Source organism: Sorex araneus, chromosome 9, assembly GCF_027595985.1.
Source record: "Sorex araneus isolate mSorAra2 chromosome 9, mSorAra2.pri, whole genome shotgun sequence".
Lineage (NCBI taxonomy): Eukaryota > Metazoa > Chordata > Mammalia > Eulipotyphla > Soricidae > Sorex > Sorex araneus.
The window spans coordinates 50,344,131-50,366,067 of record NC_073310.1 but is presented as its reverse complement, the minus strand read 5'-3'; the positions used below and the strand labels follow the sequence as shown (position 1 = coordinate 50,366,067).

At 38.9% G+C, this 21,937-nt stretch overlaps 1 protein-coding gene across 1 annotated transcript in view; it reads right to left on the bottom strand.

The window, feature by feature from the left end:
• Positions 1–5,473: 5,473 nt before the first annotated feature.
• KIF5B (kinesin family member 5B) overlaps positions 5,474–21,937 on the bottom strand; it is a 47,431-nt gene continuing 30,967 nt past the window's right edge. Inside the window, exons 16-26 of the mRNA XM_004605392.3 lie at positions 18,442–18,630; positions 17,775–17,892; positions 16,693–16,754; positions 16,475–16,584; positions 15,207–15,308; positions 13,500–13,560; positions 13,307–13,378; positions 13,070–13,174; positions 11,549–11,765; positions 10,931–11,081; positions 5,474–8,017 (exon numbers count right to left, since the gene is read on the bottom strand). Of these exons, the coding sequence (XP_004605449.1) occupies positions 10,951–11,081; positions 11,549–11,765; positions 13,070–13,174; positions 13,307–13,378; positions 13,500–13,560; positions 15,207–15,308; positions 16,475–16,584; positions 16,693–16,754; positions 17,775–17,892; positions 18,442–18,630 (1,167 nt within the window). The 3' untranslated portion in view covers positions 5,474–8,017; positions 10,931–10,950. The remainder of the gene's footprint in view (positions 8,018–10,930; positions 11,082–11,548; positions 11,766–13,069; positions 13,175–13,306; positions 13,379–13,499; positions 13,561–15,206; positions 15,309–16,474; positions 16,585–16,692; positions 16,755–17,774; positions 17,893–18,441; positions 18,631–21,937) is intronic.

The following is a 21,937-nucleotide window of genomic DNA, read 5'->3' as shown; positions in this document are numbered from 1 at the left end:
CTACTCTTTAATGACATAAATCTCTCAAACCATTTAAATACATCAATCATTCTGCCTTAAAAATAGATCTCTGTGGGGCCAGGGTGATAATACAGTGGCTAGGGTGTTTATCTTGCACACAGCTGAGTTTCATCACCAACACCCCAGATAGTCCCCAAAAATCACTAGGAGTGATCTCTGAATGCAGAGCCAGGAATATGCCCTGAGCACTGCTGGGTGTGGCCCCCAAACAACAACAACAAAAAATCTAAGCCCCTCCCCCCCCAAAAAAATAGATGTCTGGTTCCAATCTGACTGGTTCCCGCATGGAGTGATTGGTCTTGTCACTGTTTTCTGGGTAATTCCATTCTTCTGCCCAACTCTTTCCCAAACCTTCCTCTTAGTTTGATTTATCATTTTGGCGGAATACTAATTACCCAAGAGAGGGCTCAAGAAAAGATGTTCATTCTTTCAGAACTGCAGTGAGATATCAGCTCACACCACGGAAAATGGCTATTATCCCAAACACAAGAAACAAGTGCTGAAGACGTGGTGGTGACAGTAATGTTAATTCAGTGCAGTGATTTTAGGAAACAGTATAGATATTTCTCCAAAAAAATTAAATTAGAAATTCCAGACGAGTCAGTTATTATACAAAATTATATATTATACAAAATTTTGTATTTTCTGGAATACAAAAACACAAATTAAAAAGATATCTGCATTTTCGCATAAGTGAGAGCTGGAAATGACCTACATGCCCCGAAGACAAATGGACAAAGATCTGTTATATACATAGCACAATGGGATATTACTCAGCTATGAAAAAGATAAAGCCCTGCCATCTGCATCAGCATGGATAGACCTAGAGTGCATTATGCTAAATAAAACGTTAAATGATAAAAGATTCTTAAGATTACACTCGTATGTAAAAGAAAAACAAAACCAATGACCAAACAAAAGACTGTAAGAACAAAATAGTAGTTACCAGAAGGGAAGATGGGTGGATAAAATTGGGTATAAAGCGTCAATTTATGGTGACACTTTATGGAAACTAGACTTTTTGTGATATAGTGTGTGTGTATGTGTGTATTAGTTCATATGATGTACTCTTGAACCTATTAGTTATTTCAAAAAAAAAAAGCATGGGAGCTGGAAAAACAGTAAAAGGACTAAGGCACTTATCTTGCAAGCATGTAGCTGACCCTGGTTCAGTTTCTGGTGCTCTGTGTATTATTGCCAGGAATGATCCCTGAGCACAGCTGGATGCAATTTACTGCCTACCTCCCAAATAAGTAAAAGTCTGGAGAGCAATGGATTAGGGACACCAGGAGGCCTTTAGTTTGATTATCTCTGAGAACTCTCAAAGTTAAACCACGTTCTGAGCTGCTGATGAACTTTGGGGGAACAGTTTAGGTCATTATAGCAATGATTTTTGCTGGGTTTGGAGAGGCAATAAATCAGTACTGGCATACTTTTTATGTGGGGTGGGGGAAGAGGGCACACCCAGCTGTGCTCAGGGCTTACTTCTAGCTCTGTGCCCAGCGATTACACCTGATGGTACTTGGGGGATGATCACATAGTGCGAGGAATTAAACTGGGTCAGCCATGTGCAAGGCAGCTAGCTCCCCACCTCCTGTACTTTCTCTCCACCCTCTGTGCCCTTTTAGTTTTTGTGATTTTTTTTTTGGAGGGGGGGGAAGGCAGTTGTTACACCTGGCAATGCTCAGGGCTTACTGATGGTTCTGTGCTCAGGGTATTCTGCATAATGCCAGGATTGAACCCGGGTTGGCTTCATGCAAGGCAGGACGTGCAAACCCAGATTTGGATTTCGCTAACAGACACAACACCACTAGGGGCAGCAGAGATGCACAGTCCACAAGCACACCACACAGCTTTTACTCATGGAATTGCAATGAAGACAGGAAACTAAAGGCAGTGTGCTAATAGAAGCTGATTCACCGGAGCCAGTTTTCACCCATCGAATGCAGAGGTGGGGGTCCCCAGGAGGAAGGATCTTGTGACAACATAAGTACCAACTAACAATTTCCAAGTGCTGCTGCAAAAAGTTACACCAGGTATTGGTGCACAGGAGAAGGGGGAAAGGGGAATGCTTAAGTATTTTGAAGGCCATGGTCTTTTCTTTTGACACAGGGTCTTAACTGACACACAGGCATCTTGTAGAATTGTCATGGTGAAACCTATTGGGCGCACAATAATAAGTGGAGTGTTGGTGAAATTACAAATATGTGTAAGTGCTCACAATGAAAGAGGCTAGGCTCTGCGGACCCAGCCGGTGGGCATTTCTGTGTAGTCAGTGAGTCAAACGTCCCCTCCATGTTTGCATCTTTGCCCCGTGCACAACCCCAGAACCCACATAGTACCTGCTGGGCCTTCCTTTTCCTCCACTGCCAGCTGCAACCGTCTTAAGATCTTTGTTACGATAACAAGAGGCCCCAGAGCAGTTCAGTATGTGCTACAGACAACATACGTGCACACTTTTATTTTTCCTGTTCTGTTCTTGCGTCTTCCAAGTGGTACTCTGAGGTCACTCCTGGCGGTTCTGAACCAACAGGCAGACAGTTCAGGAGGAGGAAACAGCATTGCTCAGGTTATGGGTGCTGGGAGGGGGCTCACCACTGGTGCTTAGTGCTTCCAGAGCTACACCCGGTAATTCCTGGGGGCCACATGGTGCCAGGGATTGAATCTTGCATGGGTCCTAAATCCTGTACTATGTCCCCATCCCCACACGTAGAAGTAATCTGGAGAATCTGAACCTGGTTGTCTCACAGAACATTATTTCACTGCTTAGCTTCTTAAGTTGGATGACGGAGAAGTGGCTGGTCACAGTGGAAGCTCTGGCAAGACACTTTCACATTTTGGTTCTATTTAAACTTCTCCAGGAAAGGGAAAATGGGGTTAGAGGATCTGAGAGTAGGCTTGAAAGGTAATCACACACACACACACACACACACACACACACACACAGAGCTGAGTGGGGCTCCAAAACCAAAACCAAAACCCAAACCCCAAGAGGGAAAAATGCACAACTAGTCATCACAGGAAGATAAAAGGTTTTTTTTGGCCACATCAGCCAATACTTAGGATTTACTTCTGGCGCTGTGCTCTGGTGGTGCTTGGGGAACTGTACGGGATGTCAGAAATCGAACCCAGTTCAGCTGCATGCAAGGCAGGTGCTTTACTCACTGTACTCTCTCCAACCTCAATGTAGCTCATTTGAAAATAAAATAAATTTATTACAAATAAAGGAAATTAAGCACTTCTTTTTCCTGTTACACTAGCAGAGGTTGATATTTTTTTTCTACGGGTCAGGGCTGAATAGTGTAATGTGCTCAACGTGCTTTGTACGCAGGAGGCCTAGTTCAGTAGCTGGCACACCATCAGATGATCCTCTAAGCAACACTGTGTGACTTGGGCACGGGTGGTCTAGGACTACCTCTAGCACCACCAGGTTCAGGTCTGAAAGAACAGATGTGAGCAAGTTTCTCTATTGCACTAAAAAATGAACTGTGATTTAGAATGTTACTATTCTCGGGGCTGTAGTGATAGTACAGTGGGGAGGGCGCTTGCTCTGTATGTGGCCAACCTGGTCCCCACCATCCCTGAGCACTGCCAGAAATGATCCTGAGTGCAGAGCCAGGAGTAAGCCCTGAGTATAGCTGGGGGTTGGGGAAGGGGCGCGGGGAGGGGAGCTCCAAACAAACAAGCAAGCAAATTGCTATTCTAGCCCTCAATAAATCATCTCTCCAGAGCGTAGTTAGTTCAAAGTACTGAAAACAAGCTTTGCTTGGAGGCCTACCTTTGGTCTTGGCACTGTATGGTCCCCAGCGTACTGCCAGGAGTGACCCCTGAATACAGAGCTGGGATTGAGCAGACCCCTGGGCACTGGTGGGTGTGGTCCCAAAGGCAAAACAATAGATCTATAGATCTAGTTGATAAATCTAAACGGCAGCTACAGACCAGCAAAAAAATGCTTGAGGGAACGCTACTTCTGAGGCAATGCTGCCCCCTGCTGGCACAACAAAAACCTGAATGTGATCAGTTTGTGGATCTTAAAACAAATTTACAGGAAATGCTAATGACGTAGGAATATATTAAATATGAAGGACTGAATCAGTAAAATCTGGGAAATGTACAAGAAAAATAACCTGGAGATAAACTAGAGAAAAATTAGAGTGGGCTCTTCCCATGTATTTTAGATGGTTCTTGATTTAGCTATGTTATTTCTGGGGAGCTGCAAGAAGCAGCACAAAGGCATCACTCCTGGTGTGGCATGGGGACGACCACAAGGGGCTCTAGGGATTGAACATTTGGCCTCGTGCAAGGCAAGTGCTCTGTCAACTATCTCTTTGGGCCCGATTTAAGCCATGTTTTGAATAAAAATTGGTATTTTAAGAGATTACTAATTTGGGGAGTGTGATGAATTGTTGTGGATGCCACACCTAGTGGTCTGGGAGCTGAATCCAGAGTCTAATACTTGAGCTATATCCCTGGCCTCTGCTATTTGTGTTTTAAGGAGTTTATATATTCCAAAACACATGTTGTAATATTTATAAATAAAAGCACAGAACATCTGGATTTGCTTCAAATTATCTGCAGGGAGGAGAGGCACATAAGAATGGGGTTATGGATGAAATAAAATTAGCTATGACTTGTAACTGCTAAAATCTGGAGGCTCATTATTTGTCCACTTTTATGTGATTAAAATCTTTCATAGTAAGTAATATAGATAAGAAACAACAGGAGTGGAAGCCAGCCACCACTTGAATTAGTAATTATTTCTTCAGTTTTCTCAAGCTAAATCTGAATGACTGTGAAACTTAAAACCCTTAAAAGTTATCAAAATACTCAAGATAATAAGAATCATAGACTAGTGGTTTTCAGCCTTCTTTATCTGTGGATTGCTAAGGCAGAAATAATTTTATGTGTTTTTAGTTTTAAAATATAATATTAAATGAGAACTGCGTGTTGAAAGCAGCAATAACTTTTGCACAGTAGTTGAAAACCACTCCTACCGACTACACGAAACAAGATGAAACTCAGTATTCCTTTCAAGCCCTTACCACTGGCTTCACTGCTGTCCAGAAATTCTGCAACTGGGCCGGAGAGGGCCAAGTGCCTGCATGCACATGTGAGGGCGGAGTGATCCCCCACGCTCAGCAGGACTCTGGCACTCTGCTGCCACAAGAGATTTTAGCCCTCACTGCAGCCAGGCGTGTGCAAGGGCTGAACTAAGCAGGGGGCACATATGTGACCCCTGACAAACATATGTGCGAGCACAATCCAGCACGTCCCTCAGTCAGTGCCACATCATCAATGGGGGGGGGTGAGGGGAAAGAAGAGAGTATGCGGTATTACTAGAAAACATAACGGGCTGAATAAAGTAACATGAGTCACTATTCCATAAGACAGAATGCCATTTAGTCAGATAAAATCAACTTAGTGTTTCATAAAATAACTTTAAGTCATAACATGTCAAAAAATTTTCCTCTTTATTTAAACGTAAAACACATTTACAGCATGCAGGTTAACTTAAAACAAAATTATATGGCGTCTTCCCAAACCAATATCTCTGACTACATCTTTAAGCAATGAAATTAAACCTACACATTCCACAGGTAGACCCAAACTCTGTTCTATCACCTCATGTCAAACCAAGAGTTAAGCACAACAGGTTTCTTAAGTTAGGCAAATAATTTAACTGATCACCATGAATAAATATGACTCTTTTATTTCACTGAGTTTTCCTTCTGAACAACATATCAATACCATTCAGAGGAACATTAACATATTCAGTCAAAAGAAAAGATGCTGCAAACTGAAGTGACAATGCTACAGATGATCAGAGAAGTTCATTTATAAGGGTAAATGCTGTGTTTAGTGGCCTACCAAAGCAAAAAGACAGCTCACTGAAAACAAATTTATGAACTCCTTTGTACATTTTGTGAGTCTGAAATTATAAACAGAAAAGAACGGTTAAGATATTAAAAAAAAATCTAACATTGTGTATGCTGAACCAACCACATGCTAGTTACAATTCATTGTTTGTTATGCAGCACCAATACCTGTGATGAATCTTACAAGAATGAAACTACCATACTCAGACAAAATAGAAAGAAAAAAAAAATACCCTGCTTATTTTAAGAAATGACCAAAAAATGTTTTCATTTCAAAACAAGTATGTTTATGTGAAAGCAGCCAGACATTTTTCCATTTAAAAAACTATCCTTGCAAATGGCTGTAGCACTTTTTAAAGTTAACTACAACTCCAATCTTGTCAAAGTTTCATCTCAATTTTTGGAGTGTTTTGATTAGTCCTAAAAAGCAACACAAGAAAGGTTGCAGACTATAACAGCAATAATTTTTGACTGTTAAAAAAATAAATAAATAAATTTATCTTTTAAATCAAAATTATTATAAAAGTGGAAATTACGATAGTTAAGGAAATAGAAAAATAAGCCAATCATGATACGAATCTTCTGACTATGGCTCCAAATTTAATACAAATATCTGTGTATAAAACTTTTTCAAAAAGTTAATTCTGCCATATCCTAACAGAACTTTCCAAGTTTCTTCACTGACTGAATAACCTTAAAACCCCATTCTCTGCTACCATAATTATAGTCAAACCCCTCCACGGATGAAGCAGTATTAAAATTTCCTCCCCTATTACTTTTATAGTTTCTTAAAAGAAACGACTTAATCATCTGAGGAATAAGCAGCAAAACCAGGTTCGCTTAGTACTAATTATAAAATTATGGGCTATAGCCAAAGTAAGTTGAAGATTGGTGACTTTCGAACAATTTACTATTTCTAGAATTAAAAAGCAATAAAATTATAGTCTATGACAGTGTAAACATCTCAGGGATTTCAGACCAAAATGTCCCTATATCTTTATAAATTTATCATTTGTCCTGCTCTTCCACATTTCCCCTCAATTTCTGTAGGCCTTAAATTTAATCAACCAATGTATCATTAACATTACAGCATCATGTATAATCCTATCATTCATTTGATCATATTAAAATGACAAATTCCTATCTATCCAATTTGTGTGTGTACTCATGTGTTTGGGGCACATCCGGTGGTGCCCAGGATTTACTCCTGGCTTTGCACTCAGGAATCGCTTCTGGTGGGGCTCGGGGAACCATATGGCCACATGCAAGGCAAGGGCCCACCCACTGTCCTATCTCTCTGGCCCCTATACCTATCCAATTCTTAGGTTAATTACCACACTCACCAAAATAAAGCAGGATATTTTCACTCATCAAACAAATTGATTCTAGAGTTTGGAAGGAGAAATATAGTTTCCTTCCCAAACTCTCAAACTGAGATCTGATTTTAATATTGTGAGTATTTCTATACAGAATAATTCGGCAACAGGCATTTTGTGAGATAACAATTAAGCGGCCTTGCTCAAGTCTCAAATGCCTAGGCAGTTTTAAGGTTTCAGTGTCAAACAGTAGTTTTCAGAAGCAAACCAGAGACAACACAAATAATTTAACTCTGAAACCATTTCAAGGAATTTTATAGTACTGATCTATTTTGTCAGCATGTAGTGTTCTAAGTTGTAAATTTGAAATATATAATCTAAATGCTTCATTTTTCCTAAAATAAGGAAGACATTTTAATAAGAAAAGGAAAATAAGCAGTAGCAGCTAGGTAATTGAAACTGAAGATTAAAATAAACACACACAAAAACAAGTACAAAAAGGACAATCCTATATGATACAGTAAGCTTGGCACAGTGAAGACTAAATTTAAGACATGAAAGACAAACTGTGTAATAAATAGGGCCACAGTTGTAAACTGTCGTTTTCCCTCCTAAGATGACAAAATTGCACTCTAGTGTTGGGAAGCAGCGGAGTTTACAAGAAGAGTGGGTAGGAAACAGCTGTACAGGCCAGGGATGATTTATACACTTAAAAAGTTATTAATTCTACAGTTGCCAAGGGGGCAGAGGTTATAGTCACTGAATGGTATCATGTCCTCTTCATACTTCAATCACTTCCAACACCTAAAAATGAGAGTAAAGAATGTATTTTTATTTACATAAGACTTAAGATAAACATAAAGGCACAAAACAATAGCTTAAAAAATTTGAGCCAACAGTTTCAACCATACTACAAATTAAAAAGATGACAATAGTAAAGATTTGATTTCATTTACCCCGTAGGCAGAACCCTGTAAAAGCAGTAAAATTAGCTCTTTGTTCTTATTCTTCCCAAGAGATTATGAAATATCTCCCCAGGTGATTATGAATCACATTTCAAAAAGACAATTAAAAGGGCAATAGTACAGGAGTTAAGGTAATGCAAGGCATCTGGCACATCCAAGTTTAATCTCCAGTCCCATAGGACCCAAACAGCATTTGCATTTTTGAGCCTGGTTGGCTAAGAACAGCCAGGAAAGGCTCCTGAGCACTGCTAACAAGGCCTCAAAAATAAAACAGAATCACTACCAACAATGATGAATAAAATGGAAACATTATAGTCAGTGACATTCTTAGGCCAAAGACCACCACTGGCAAAGCTGCCCAGAGTAGCTACACAAACGGAGGCAGTAAGGCATGTGAAGGGATAGACAGAAGAGGTATTTATGATAGGAAAGGAGGAAACAAACTATTTCAGCAATAACAACTGCTGGAAATGTATAAATACATTGCTATTGCCCCCCCCAAGGAATACTGCTTCAAAATGTTTCCCCAATCCTTTGTTTTCCCTTGTTATTTTTACTACAATAAAAAACCACTGTCCTTTTGACTAGTGATGAAATAAACCTGTACAGAATAGTAATTTTCTGATAATATTGGCTTGAAATTAGGTTCCCTGTCTCCCTCATGTGCTAAAATGCTGTCATTACACTAGGATCAGCATTCCCTTCAAGCAAAGACTAGCTATATTAACAAAGATCAAGGTCTAGCCTCTGACAAATGACATGAGTTCAAAGTTTTTTTGACCGGGAACCCGACAGTGCTGGTGACCACCTGCTAAGTATGCACTCCTACTAAGTAACACCACTCCCCTCGCATCGTGTTTTGATTGTGTTATCAACTACTTGAACCTTTAAAGTTATAATATACCAGGGCCAGGAATGGCTCAGAGGGTCAGAGTGCATGCTTTGTACCGTGGGAGGTCTGAATTTGGTCCCACACAACATGGATCCCCAAGCACTGTGATGGGAGCAGTCCCAGAGCACTACTGGGTATGGACCAAAAAAGAACAGTCATAATATGATAATATGTATAAAGAAATTTTCTTCTTTTTGATTTTGAGGGTCAAACAGCTGTGATCAGAGTTTATTTCTGGCTCTGTGCTTAGGGATCACTCCAGTCAGCGCTCGGGGAACCATGTGCAATGCCAGGGACTGAACCTAAGTCACTGGTGTGCAAGGCAAGCCTTACCCACTGTCCTCTCTTCAGCCCAAGAGAATCTTGAAAGATACAATACATTGTGGCATTTCTGGATGACTCACATCTGATCTACTTTGTAGGTTTTTTTTTTTTTTTGTAAAGATGCAACAAAATGGACAGTATTATCAGCTAAGATGCAAGTTTGTGAAGTCTTACTATATAGCAGTGTTAATATGCTATAAAAACCTTAAGAGCCAGACAAAATGGTGCAGTGCCTTGGACTGCATGCCTTGTAAGCAGAAGGTCATGAGTTCAAAGCTTCAGGGTCCCATATGTGCTGATAGATCAGGAGCTCTGGTGCCACAAGAAACTTACACTTACACTGTGTTTAAGTACCACAAAAAAGAAGTATAATCCCTACACCTAAGAAAGATGCCCAAGTACCACAGCCAGGTCACTGTTCAAGCCTTAGTCATCTCAGCAACAGCATCAGCCAGAAGAATAAAGAAAAAGAGGGAGGGGAGGGAAGAACCTTAAGATGTTTACGCTTTACACTTGGGGGGTTAATCTGGAAACTAAAAGGCGAGAGGAAATAAAAGATAGTTCACAGTTCAAGTTTCATGTACAGAAATTTAACTATTAGAAAATTTCAAGTTTGGAAAAAATACAATGACGTGTCTAGTGAAAGTTATATACTATGACATATTAGAATAACAAAAGCTTTAAAAAGTAAGACGATGTGGAGTATAGAATAACATGAGGCTGATACCCAAGGACAGTGGATACAAGGGTCAGGAGGATTGCCCCATAGCTGGAAGCCTGCTTCATGAGTGGAGGGGAGAAGGCAGATGGAATAGAGAAGGGATCACTAAGAAAATGATGGCTGGAGGAACCAGTCGGGATGGGAGATGTGTGTCGAAAGTAGATAATGGACCAAACATGATGACATCTCAGTGTCTGTGTTGCAAGCCATGATGCCCAAAAGTAGAGAGAGAGTATGGGGAATATTATCTGCCAAGGAAGCAGGGGGAGGGTAGGGAAGAGGGTATATACCGTGGATATTGGTGGTGGGGAATGTGCACTAGTGGAGGGATGGGTGTTTGATCATTGTGTGATTATAACCCAAACATGAGAGCTTATAACTATCTCACAGTGATTCAATAAAATTAAAAATAAATAAAAATAAAAAATAAAAGTAAGGCTATAAATATTAATAGAACTTAAACAGAAGAAAGTGTGCCAAGTTGTTTTTACAATATGATACATCTGAAAAAAGGCACTAATGTGGAGGCTGGAGGTACAGCAGGTAGGGTGTTTGCCGTGTATGTGGCCGACTTGGGGTTTGATCCCCGGCATTCCGTACGGTCCCCAAAGCACCACTAGGAGTAATTCCTGGTTACAGAGCCAGGAGTAACCCCTGAACATTGTAGGCTGTGACCCGAAAAGACAGAACAACAACAACAACAAAACTCACAAAACCTACACTAATGTATGAATCCAAGAAACTGTTTCAATAACTAATGGTAGAACATTCCCATTTAGAGCTGTAATTCAAACCCCAGATAAAAATGTACAAACCTGTGGGTAATGCATGAAGCCTACGCCTGTTTGCCTCCTCCACCTCTCACTGCCACTGGCTGGCTGTTCTGAACAAATGCACCTCCTCCACGAATTGCACTTGGATGAGTAGGAGAAGCAGCGGGATGTTGCCCAGGACGAATAGGTTTAGCTAATAGGAAAAACAAAAACCAACTTTAGGATAGGTCTTACACGAGAATGTAATGTCTACGTCTCTGTGCTTTATCTCTCCTGTCTAGTTCTTATTTATGAAACTTTGCTCTCCGGGGCCAGAGCGATAGTACAGTAGGTAGGGTGTTTGCTTTGCACGCAGCTGACCCAGTTTCAAACTCCGGCATCCCATACAGTCCCCCAACACCACCCGGAGTAACCCCTGAACATTGTTAGGTGTGACCCAAAAAGGAACAAATAAACTTTGCTCTTTTCCAACAATGCCATTAATTTGGTTAAATTAGAAAATACAAATACTTTTCAAGTTACAACATTCAAACCTAACAGGGCCTCTTCAAGCTCCTTATACTGGTGGACCAGCACTTGTCCTGCACACTGGTCTAGAGACCAGCTAATGCCAAGACTAACATAAACCCTGGGCTAAAGGTTCTAATGTATTCTACTAACCAATCTGAGCAGAATGTCCTCTTCTGGCCATATTCTTTGACCTCACTGCTTCCTTTATGCGATCTACTTCTTGCTGATAGCGTTTGCGATCACGAGATGCATTTTCTTTGGCTTCTTTCAGTGCTGATTCCAAAGCTTTCACTCTTTCTGCTGTGGCTCTCAGTCGCTTTTCTAACTTAGGAAGTTCGCAGCGGAGATCGGCATTATCACGTACCAACTATGACACATACAAAAAAAATGTATTCTAAATGAAGTGAAATTCATCAGTTATACAGTTGGGGGTGGGGGGCGGGGGGTATACTGGGGATTTGGGTGGTGGAATATGGGCACTGGTGAAGGGATGGTGTTTGAATATTGTATAACTGAGACATAAACCTGAGAACTTTGTAACTTTCCACATGGTGATAAAATTTAAAAAAAAATAAATAATTAAAAAAAATGTATTCTAGCTTTGTCAAGATGACTTGAGGAAATGTTAAGTATTTCATAACTTCTCTTAAGAAGTAAAACTATGTTTTATATTAAGATTTACCATTTAGCTAATTTAGTCTAGGCAGCAACATGCAAGGAATATACACATCCATCTATTACATATTTATTTCTCACAAAAATAGTTTCACTGTTTTGGGGAGATGGGAGATTTTTTTTTCCTTTTCTGAAGATATGACAATAGCCAGTATGCTCAGTAAGACGCGAATTTGGTAGGAATGTATATTCTTTTATTTTTTTGGCATTTGGATCACATCCAGTGGTGCTGGGGATTCAAACAGCGGTTAGCCACTTGTGAAGAAGGCACATTAATCCCTGTACTATCTCTCCAGTCCTGAATATTCTTTTAGACACAGTAAGACCCACAAGTAAACATAAACTCAGGAAGCTCCTTCGTAAGTACTAAAGAAAGATTAAATTTGGTTGGAGCCAGAGCAATACCACAATGGGTAGCGCATTTGCCTTGCACTCGGCTGACATGAGTTCAATACCCCAATCCCGTTTGGAGTGATGCCTGAACACAGAATCTAGAAACAGGAGGAAGCCCTCAGCAAGCCAAGTGTGTTCCAAAAAATAAAATAATGTACTGTCGTCCCATTGTTCATCGATTTGCTCAAATGGGCACCAGTAACGTCTCCATTGAGAGACTTGTTGTTACTGTTTTTGGCATATCGAATACGACACGGGTAGCTTGCCAGGCTCTCTGAGAGGGATGGAGGAATCAAACCTGGGTCTGTTGCATGCAAGGCAAATGCCCTACCCGCTGTGCTATCGCTCCAGTCCAAAGAAAAGAACTTGAAAAGAACTAAAATCCTAGAAAGGGAATACGTTTTCACCCACCTCCTTTTGACAAGAATTGTTAAAAATATTCCTTTAAAACATGCTACCCATCTATTCATATAAATGCTAGATAAAATAATAGAATAGCTCAAGATATAAAAATTCCTTAGGACACTAAAATAACCAAATAGTTGCCCAGCTTCAATTTTTGTGTAAAATGCTGCAATTACCACAAAATACATTCTTTATTACCTGTTTGTGCACTTTAGTGAGTTGTTCAAGATTATTTTCAAGAAAGGAGATTTTCTGCTTTTGGGCAGCGCTGCCTCCAGTGTCATCTGAATCTACCTCAGCACTCTAGAAGATGATGAAGATGAAGAAACCTTAGTTCAACTCCCAAAACTTCTTACAACAAAACTTCATTCATGAACACAAAGAATCACACTAAGCAGGATTTATACATATAGCCACGCTGAATTGTTTTATTACCTTTTTAACTCTGGTGGCCAGGTCCTGAACAAAGAGTTTCCTCAAGTTGTGTAAAGTCTGAAGTTCTTTTGCCTTGAAAGAGGAACAGCAACATTTTGGAACTTAAATCAGTTAAAAAAAATTTTTTTAAAGGCGGGGTGGAGGGTGCTTAGTAAACATTCCCCAATCTTATTTATTTCCAAGTTTTTCTTACCACTGTCTCTTCTAAACCTTTCAAGTCTTGTCTTGCTTGTTCTCGTCTGTCTTGCATAACTCTAAACAGTAAAAGAACAGAAATTTATATTTCAAATTTTGAGTTCACAAAATCCTAGCTTTATTTTAGTACAAGAGTGGAATCAAGTCTAAAAGGATTAAAAATTCGGGGGATGGGTGGGTGGAGAATAATGTCAGGAATCAAGACCTAGGCATCACCCTTGGAAGGCATGCACTCTTACACTGCTTTACATAAAAAAAACAACAAAAAACAAGTGTATCCTTTAAGGGAAAATTTACCTTATCTTTTAAATCTATACTTTGTTAGCATTAAACTTATATAGCAAAAGATAAAACGTGGCAAACTTCAAAGGATAAGGAGCAGTCTTTCTAAACTGAGAAATATTTATACAATCCCAGGAATTTAAGTATATAAAACAGGTATACAAATCAAACACTGACAATAAATCACAAAGTAAATTTTAAACCATATGAGGCAACAACCCATAGTTTAAAAGGCAAGTTTTAAAATATGCTACATAGAACACATTTATTCAAAATAACTCTGGTTAACTAGGAATGAGATTCTAAATTGTTAGAAGTAAAAACACTTTAGAGTGTATATATCCCAAACAAAAAAATGGATGCAATTCAGAAGGATCTGCGTAAAACTGAAATGATCCTCATAATGTGACCATCCTAACAATAACAGGGTAAGAAATTGTCTTACAAATTCAAGGCATTCAAGACCTCAGATTCTAAAAATCTGAGAACTACAGTCTTAGTAAATTGAGATAAATGGTTAGTTTGTTCAAAAGGTAAGGCTAAAATTTATGAAAGATCATATTTGACAGAAATTCATTTTGGGGGCAGATACTGAAATCTCAATTACTTAATGCCATGGTTCAGATTAATTTTTGTGATAAACTGAAAACAAAGGTGGCACAGAAACAGCAAGCAGTTCATAAGCACAAATCTGAATCTTGACTGTCAGTGAAGTGACTTTATCGTGACTAAAGCACAGGAACACATAGCAAGCTTTTAGGTATAAGCCAGCACACCTCAGAGGACTTCAGGAAAGCACAGGGAGCTTCAGGCTGGTGGGCCAGTTGAGGTACGGGGAGAGGGCAGGGGCCTACGTGACTATGCATTTTTGCCATCTGAGTGTTCAACATTTATTAGCACCACACTCTAACCAACTGAGCTAACCGGCCAATTAACTATACTTATTTATAATGAGCTGGAAATTGTCTCAGTGTTGTGAGCTGCTTTCTAACAAAACAGAACCACAGGGCACAGGAATCCAGATTTAAAACCTTAAGAATCTTACCATCCCCACAACCGGCCCTCTCTTCGTTTTGATTATCAGTAAGAGAAATGTGCTAGTGTGCCAACACACAGGGAATTTACCTGGTGTTCACTGCTCCAGGTGAGTTTACAGAACCTATCTGGTTCTAGAAACAGGCTACCCTGTTCTCTGTAAAAAACCTATGACCATGCAGAGGAGATGGATACTTTCAGCACAAGAGTCCAACAGCTTCGTATATACACTAGTTTGTATCCTATAAAGTCTTTTCTCGATCTATTTTGAAAACAAAAATAAAAACCTGTGCCCATTAGCCTGTACAAAGTGAAAAGTGTATCTGTTGGATGTATACCAGCAATACTGATCTTAGCTTTTAAACTTGAATTGAAAAAATTTACTCACGTAAGTTCATGTAGTTTTCTACTCTTTTCCTGATCTGTAGCTTTCAACTTCTCATGTTCTACTCTCAGACGTTCCTGTTCTAACATCATTTTCTGGTTTTGGCTGATAAGAGAAAACAAAAATGTAACAGAATATCAACATCTTCATTTCCTGTATGCTGTCCCTCACAGGAGGACCATTTGTACGTTTCATACTTTGATTTGAAACAACTATTTAATTCCTTTTATCTTTTATTACCCTGAACCACTGTCCCCAATCCATTAGGCTATTAAGACCAGTGTCCTAAACTTTGTCATCATTTGTATATTATTTAGTATCCTTCAGTACTAAGATCAAAAAATAATTCAACTGAGACCTTCAGTTCCTATAAATTTTAAGACCACATGTATGAGGTTATAGAGGAAAAAAAAGTACTTCAGATAAACTAAACATTATTTCTCAATAAAATTTTTGTTCTTATTGTTTAATGGAGTAATAACTGACAGTGCTTAAGGCTTACCTGGATCTGCGCTTGGGGAACCATATGCAGCACCAGGGATTGAACTGGGGTCATTTATATGCAAGACAAATGCCTAACCCCTATACTACCTCTCTGGCCCCTTAGTTAACCCCCCATCAGCCCTGTCCCCAATAGTGTTGGAGATTTAAGCCAGGGCCTCACACACACAAGGCCAGACTATTCTGTTGAGCCACATCCAGTGATGCTAGAGGGAGGTGGAGGCATGTATCCTCCCACTTAAATCATCAACTTAGGGTACCAGCTAAGCACATATTTCAAAAGTTAAGGAAATTATGTGGAGGAGATGGGGGTATCTTATCTGTAATAGAGGGCAGAGTTGGAGAAGTATTTCTTTTCCATAAAGTTACATCAAAAAAAAAAAAAAAGAAAAAGAAAAACAAAACAAAACCCAAAAACCTAAGAAAAAAGATACAAAAACAATGGGCAATGTTCTAGGGAAACAGCTCAAGGGCCCCAGAGCAGCACGTGCCTTATACACAGAAACCCCAGGTTTGATATTCAGCACCACCAGGCCCCAAGCATGAGCACAACGGCTCACTTGTTACAGAACTGGCCCAAAACCCGAATATATGTAACACATATACATAACTCAGAAGTTATACTCATAGATAAAAAACTATTTCTCAAGTCAAAATCTCAACAATAATAGGTTTCTAATATACCCATATTGCCCATAAGTAAATATTTTCTAAGCATTCAATCTCTTCCAACTTCTAATATCTTACAGCAAGAAAGAAGGAGTACTTACTCTTGAAGATCAGTAATAACCTTTTCTTTTGCCTCAACTTCATCTCTCAAACTACTAATTTGTTTCTGATGAGTTTCTCTGTGGCTTTGGATCTGCTGTTCAACAGCTTGCTATAATTATAACAAAAAAAATGTTAACGAAGTCCAACTCTACAAGATAAAAATGGATTAAAGCCATCTTTAATTAAGCCGTAGAACACAATGTCATGCCAAACTTGCCTTAACTTCATTCGCAGTCTGAACTTTATTTAAGTGCTCCTTTTCCATTTCATGAACCTTCTCTGTGGGGAGACAGGAAAAACCCTTCCAGTTATTCATTCACTTAGAAATACATGGGTTTCAAAAGGGATATTCAAATCCTTTACCAATACTATAATACTTGGCTTTAATACTTTATTATTACTTTTATTTATTTTTTCATCATTTCCAGCTTTTCAGGTTTAAGCCCCAGGTTTAATCCCCAGAACCAAATGGTCTTCCTCTACATCCACACAACCAGGTGTGACCCCAAAACAAAACAAAACAAAACAAAAACCATGAAAGGCTTAAGCTGAATGATTAAGGTGCTTGTCTGGCATGCTGCCAATCCTGGTTCAATCTCTGGCACTGCATGGTCCCCTGAGTAACACTGGGTGTGGCCCACCTCCCACCAGGAGTTGGTCCTGGTTCTGCACTCAGGAATCACTGCTGTTGGTGCTAGAAGGGAGGCATCCAGGGTACCCGGGGTTGAACCTGGGTTGGCTATATGCAAGGCAATCACCCTACCCACTGTATTAACTCTCTAGCCCCTCTTTGCCCAACAGCTAAACAGAAGGCTCGGGACATGCCAAGGAAATGAGGTAGCTTTCCAAGCACCTGATACCAAGAAACAATACAACATAGACACAGACGCAAAAAGACAGACACAAATACACCTTCATTACACTTTGTGGGAAATCCCCTGGCAACTTTTTCAGTTGAATGAGGTTCTATGATTTATAGCATATCAATGATGGTTTCCCATGCATATAATTCCAATACCACATCCATCACTAGTGTATCCACCTCCCTACTCCAACAGCCCTCCCCTTCAGCCCTATCCTTTACCAACTCAACTGATGGATCAGTTCTAAATTGGCAAGTTTAATAGTTGAACACTATTTCAAAGTATTACTGAAAGTCACATTAAATTGCATCATTTATTACTTTTTATGCCATCTGTAATCCTATTCTTTAGTATGAACATAGGTTTACTACCATTACTGTATAAAGAATAAATCAACACAAATATAACTCACAAATAACTGGAAGTTATTACTTACCTTGTGCTCGAAGCTGGACTAGCTCCTCACTAAGAGAATCAACAGATTCCTCCAGCTGTCTTTTCTTTTGTTCCACGTTCTGAAGGTATTCGGTCAGTGATTTGATTTTTGCTTCATGCTATGGGAAAAAAATATACTAAGTAGGAAAATCTCACACATACCTCTTACAAAGACTATCTGGCAGTAAGTTTATCCCTATAGCCAAATACAATAGATATAAAGAGAACAATATTTGAATCAACAAATGTTCAGGGACCACAGTTAAAATAAAAATTTAATCAAAGAAATAGTTATCTTGTAGTTTATAAACATGCACACTAAGATACTGAAGGTGAAGATATGAGATAAAATACTTATGGCTATCTCCATTTGATATTACCATCTACCCTTCTACAATTTCTACATAGTGAATGGCCTCATCTATTTGACTGTCAAAGCCACAACACTAGACCCGCCATTTTGTCTACCTGAGAATTCTTCCATATTCTTCAACTGTTATACCAGTCACATATTTTTTCTAGTAAATTTCTCCCTTAACATACACATTAGCAAATAAGACCACTTAAACAATTCATTACTGCAGCTAGTCTAGGGAGTGAAATAAATCTGACTAACAACCTTTTACTCTGTTTCTCATAAGAAGGAAGAAGTTGTTTATGACACATACTTGGGAGATGCGAAGCTGGCAAGCTGCTAACTCCTTTTCATTTTCCTCCATTTTTTTGTTGCTCTCGGTCTGTGTGCCTTCTAACTGCTTACAGCGTTTTACCATTGTTTTAACTTCTGATTTCATTTTGCTAATGTAGAGTCTTGCAACAGTGAACTCTTCATCTATCATGCCAGTTCCTTCAGGCTGCTGCAAGACAAAATGAAATAAAAATTAAAGGCAAAAGTGTTCAATGTACTTACCCAATTTGAACCAAAAATCTTAAAACTATATATTTACCTTAATAAATATAGTTTTTTATTTTAAATAAAAACTATATATTTATATATAGTAAATTATATATTATAAATTATATTATATAAATTTATATACAATTTTATGAATTATATATAAATTATATATATTATAAATTATAAATTGTATTTATATATAGTAAATTTATATATAGTAAATTAAACCTTAATTTTTGCCTTTTTTACTTTTGAAAAATGTTATCTGATGCTTATAAGAGAAAATACAGAAAGCAAACCTAAAAATCAAAAACCTTAATAAGTTGTACTTTCAATTTTAGATGTTCTCACATGCCTTCTAATAAACAGTGAGTCATGTGTTAAGTTTCCTTTAAACCAGCCCATATACTAATAATGAACAAGTGGAATTTGAAATACAAAACAATCCCATTTACATAAGAAGCAAAAATAAAAAGAAAATACTGGGGTATAAATGTCAATACAGTATGTGTAAGATATACATGAGGGTTACTTATAATTGCCAATCTAATTTATACAGCTGAATAAATAAACAAACATCCTGGTACACATCCATGCAATAGAAAAAAAATTCTTTAAGTGGACACTGGTGAGGGGATTGGTATTGGGCCATTACATCTGAGCTCAATTATGAATTTGTAAATCAGGGAACCTCAATAACAGCAACAAAAGAGCTATCAGGCTGGGAATATGACTCTAAGGGCTGGAAGGAAGTCAATTTGAAAAGGCTAATAAGGGGCTGGAGCAATCACACATCGGGTAGGGCATTTGCCTTGCACCCAGCTGACCCGGGTTCGATCCCCAGCATCCCATATGATCCCTCAAGCACCACCAAGAGTAATTCCTGAGTGCAGAGCCAGGAGTAACCCCTGAGTATCGCTGGGTGTGACCCAAAAAGCAAAGAAAAGGCTATACACTATATGATCCCAATTCTATTATTTTGGGAAAGGCTAAGATAATGAAAAGATCAGAGGCTATAAGGGATATAGAAGACAGGACTGGATAAGACACAAGGTGGAAATTTACTAAGGTGAAAGCCATTCTATGACACTGCAATGGGGGACCTACAGTATACAATAAAAATATAACAGTGAGCCTACTATAAAAGTGCAATTCATGATGTTAAAGGAAAAAAATGTAAATGATAAAATACTGAGCATCCACATTCATTAATTAAATGAGCAAATTAAATTATGTGCAGAGCTGACTCGATTTTGAAGGGCACAGTAGGGGGGAAGCAGACCAACAGTCAGGGAACCTGTAATGTAGCACCAGCCCCACCATTAAGCAGTTTCACTTTTTACTTTTTAATCCATACCACTTTCATCTAAATTTATTTGAACATGGGCTGGAGACAGACAAAGTGAGGTAGCATGTATATGTGTAAGTATGTGTAAGGCTGTAAGTCCAAACACAGTGTAAGGCTAGTATGTGTAACGCTTTATGTCCAAACACAGTATGATGGGGCACAACTTGGAGTAACTCCTAGAAAAATAAGACCAGGGAGTGTGGAGAAAGAACAGCGGGGAAAGGCATGTGCCTTGGCATAGCCAACATGGGTCTGATCCCCGGCACCCCATATGGTCTCATCAGCCACCACCAGGAGTGATCGAGAACAGAATCGCAAGTAAGACTGGAGCACCTCCAGGTGTGGCTCCCTCAAACTAAAACCAAAAAATTAAAAAATAAATAAATAAATAAAAATTGGAGGCCCCGAGACATAATACAAGAGTTAAGGCATTTGCTTTGCACATGGCCAACCCTGGTTCAATTGCTGGCATATATGGTTTCTAGAAGTGACCACTGAGCATGGAGCAAGAAGTAGCTCCCATGCATCTCTAGGGATGATCCCAAAATAAGTAAATAAAATGGGGGTGGAGAGGTGGACTACACCAGTAGTGCTCAGGGGTTGCTCCTAGTGGTACTTGGGGGACCATGAGGTGATGGGAACCAAGTTTGCAGGGCAAGTACTCTACCATTGAGCCATAACCCAGCAATACAAGAATGTATTTTAAAATATTATTTGAACATGATTTTTTTTTTCAAAAAAGAAGCTGCATACCTAAAAAGCTAGTTTTTAATAATACCTTTCTAGTTTAGTAATATGAAGTAAATCTATTTTTCCATCTCAGAGGATTTCTGCGTAACTTTCTGCAAGACCATCAATTCATCTTAGAATAGTGGACAACAATCAGACTGATGGTGAAGAGAGCGAGTCACCCAGGATTTAAATAACCTTTCCTTTGTTTCAATCTTGCAACATAAAGACATGACATTATACTGGGACCTGAGCAATAGTACAATGGGTAGGGGAAAGGGTAAGTCACATGCAACTAAACTGCCCAAAAACCCAACCCCATCCAAAACTGGGGAGAGGAGATGAACAGGTATTTCCTCAAAGAGCACATCAAGATGGCTAGAAGACACATTAAAAAAAAAAAAAGTTTTGGGGCTGGAGCGATAGCACAGCGGGTAGGGCATTTGCCTTGCACACGGCCAACCTGGGTTCAATTCCCAGCATCCCATATGGTCCCCCAAGCACTGCCAGGAGTAATTCCTGAGTGCAAAACCAGGAGTAACCCCTGAACATCGCTGGGTGTGACCCCAAAAAGAAAAAAAAATTGTGATATATATATATATATATATACACACACACACACACACATATACCAATGGAATACTATTCAGCTATGAGAAAACATGAAATGCTGCAGTGTACTACAACTTGGATGGAATTGGCCTGTGTCACACTAAGTGAAAAAAGTAATAAAGTAAAAGGTAAATATGAGATGATCTTGCTCATATGTGGAGTATAAAGCAACAAAGCAAGGGTTAGACAACTGCAATGGAAACAAATCTTGAGACACAATCAACAGAACTGAGAACTGTTGGAGAAGGGGCCATCAGTAAAATGATGGTGGCATCTTGAAATACAGTGCAGGGACTGGTAAAGTATTCTGCAACTATGAAACAATGACTTCATTACTGCTCTAAATTATGTTACCTCAATTTAAAACAAATGAAATAATTAAAAACAGTAGCTTTGAATAGTAACAGAAGAAATGCGCATACCAAATTGAAAAACATCCAAATGATGTAAAAACTGGGCTTCGGGTTTTTATTACAAATAAAAACAAGTTTTTATCTTTGGTACTATAATTAGGCTTTAGTCAAAAGTAAAGTCCAAATAAATTACTGCATGCACCATACAAATCTTTCATGTTACA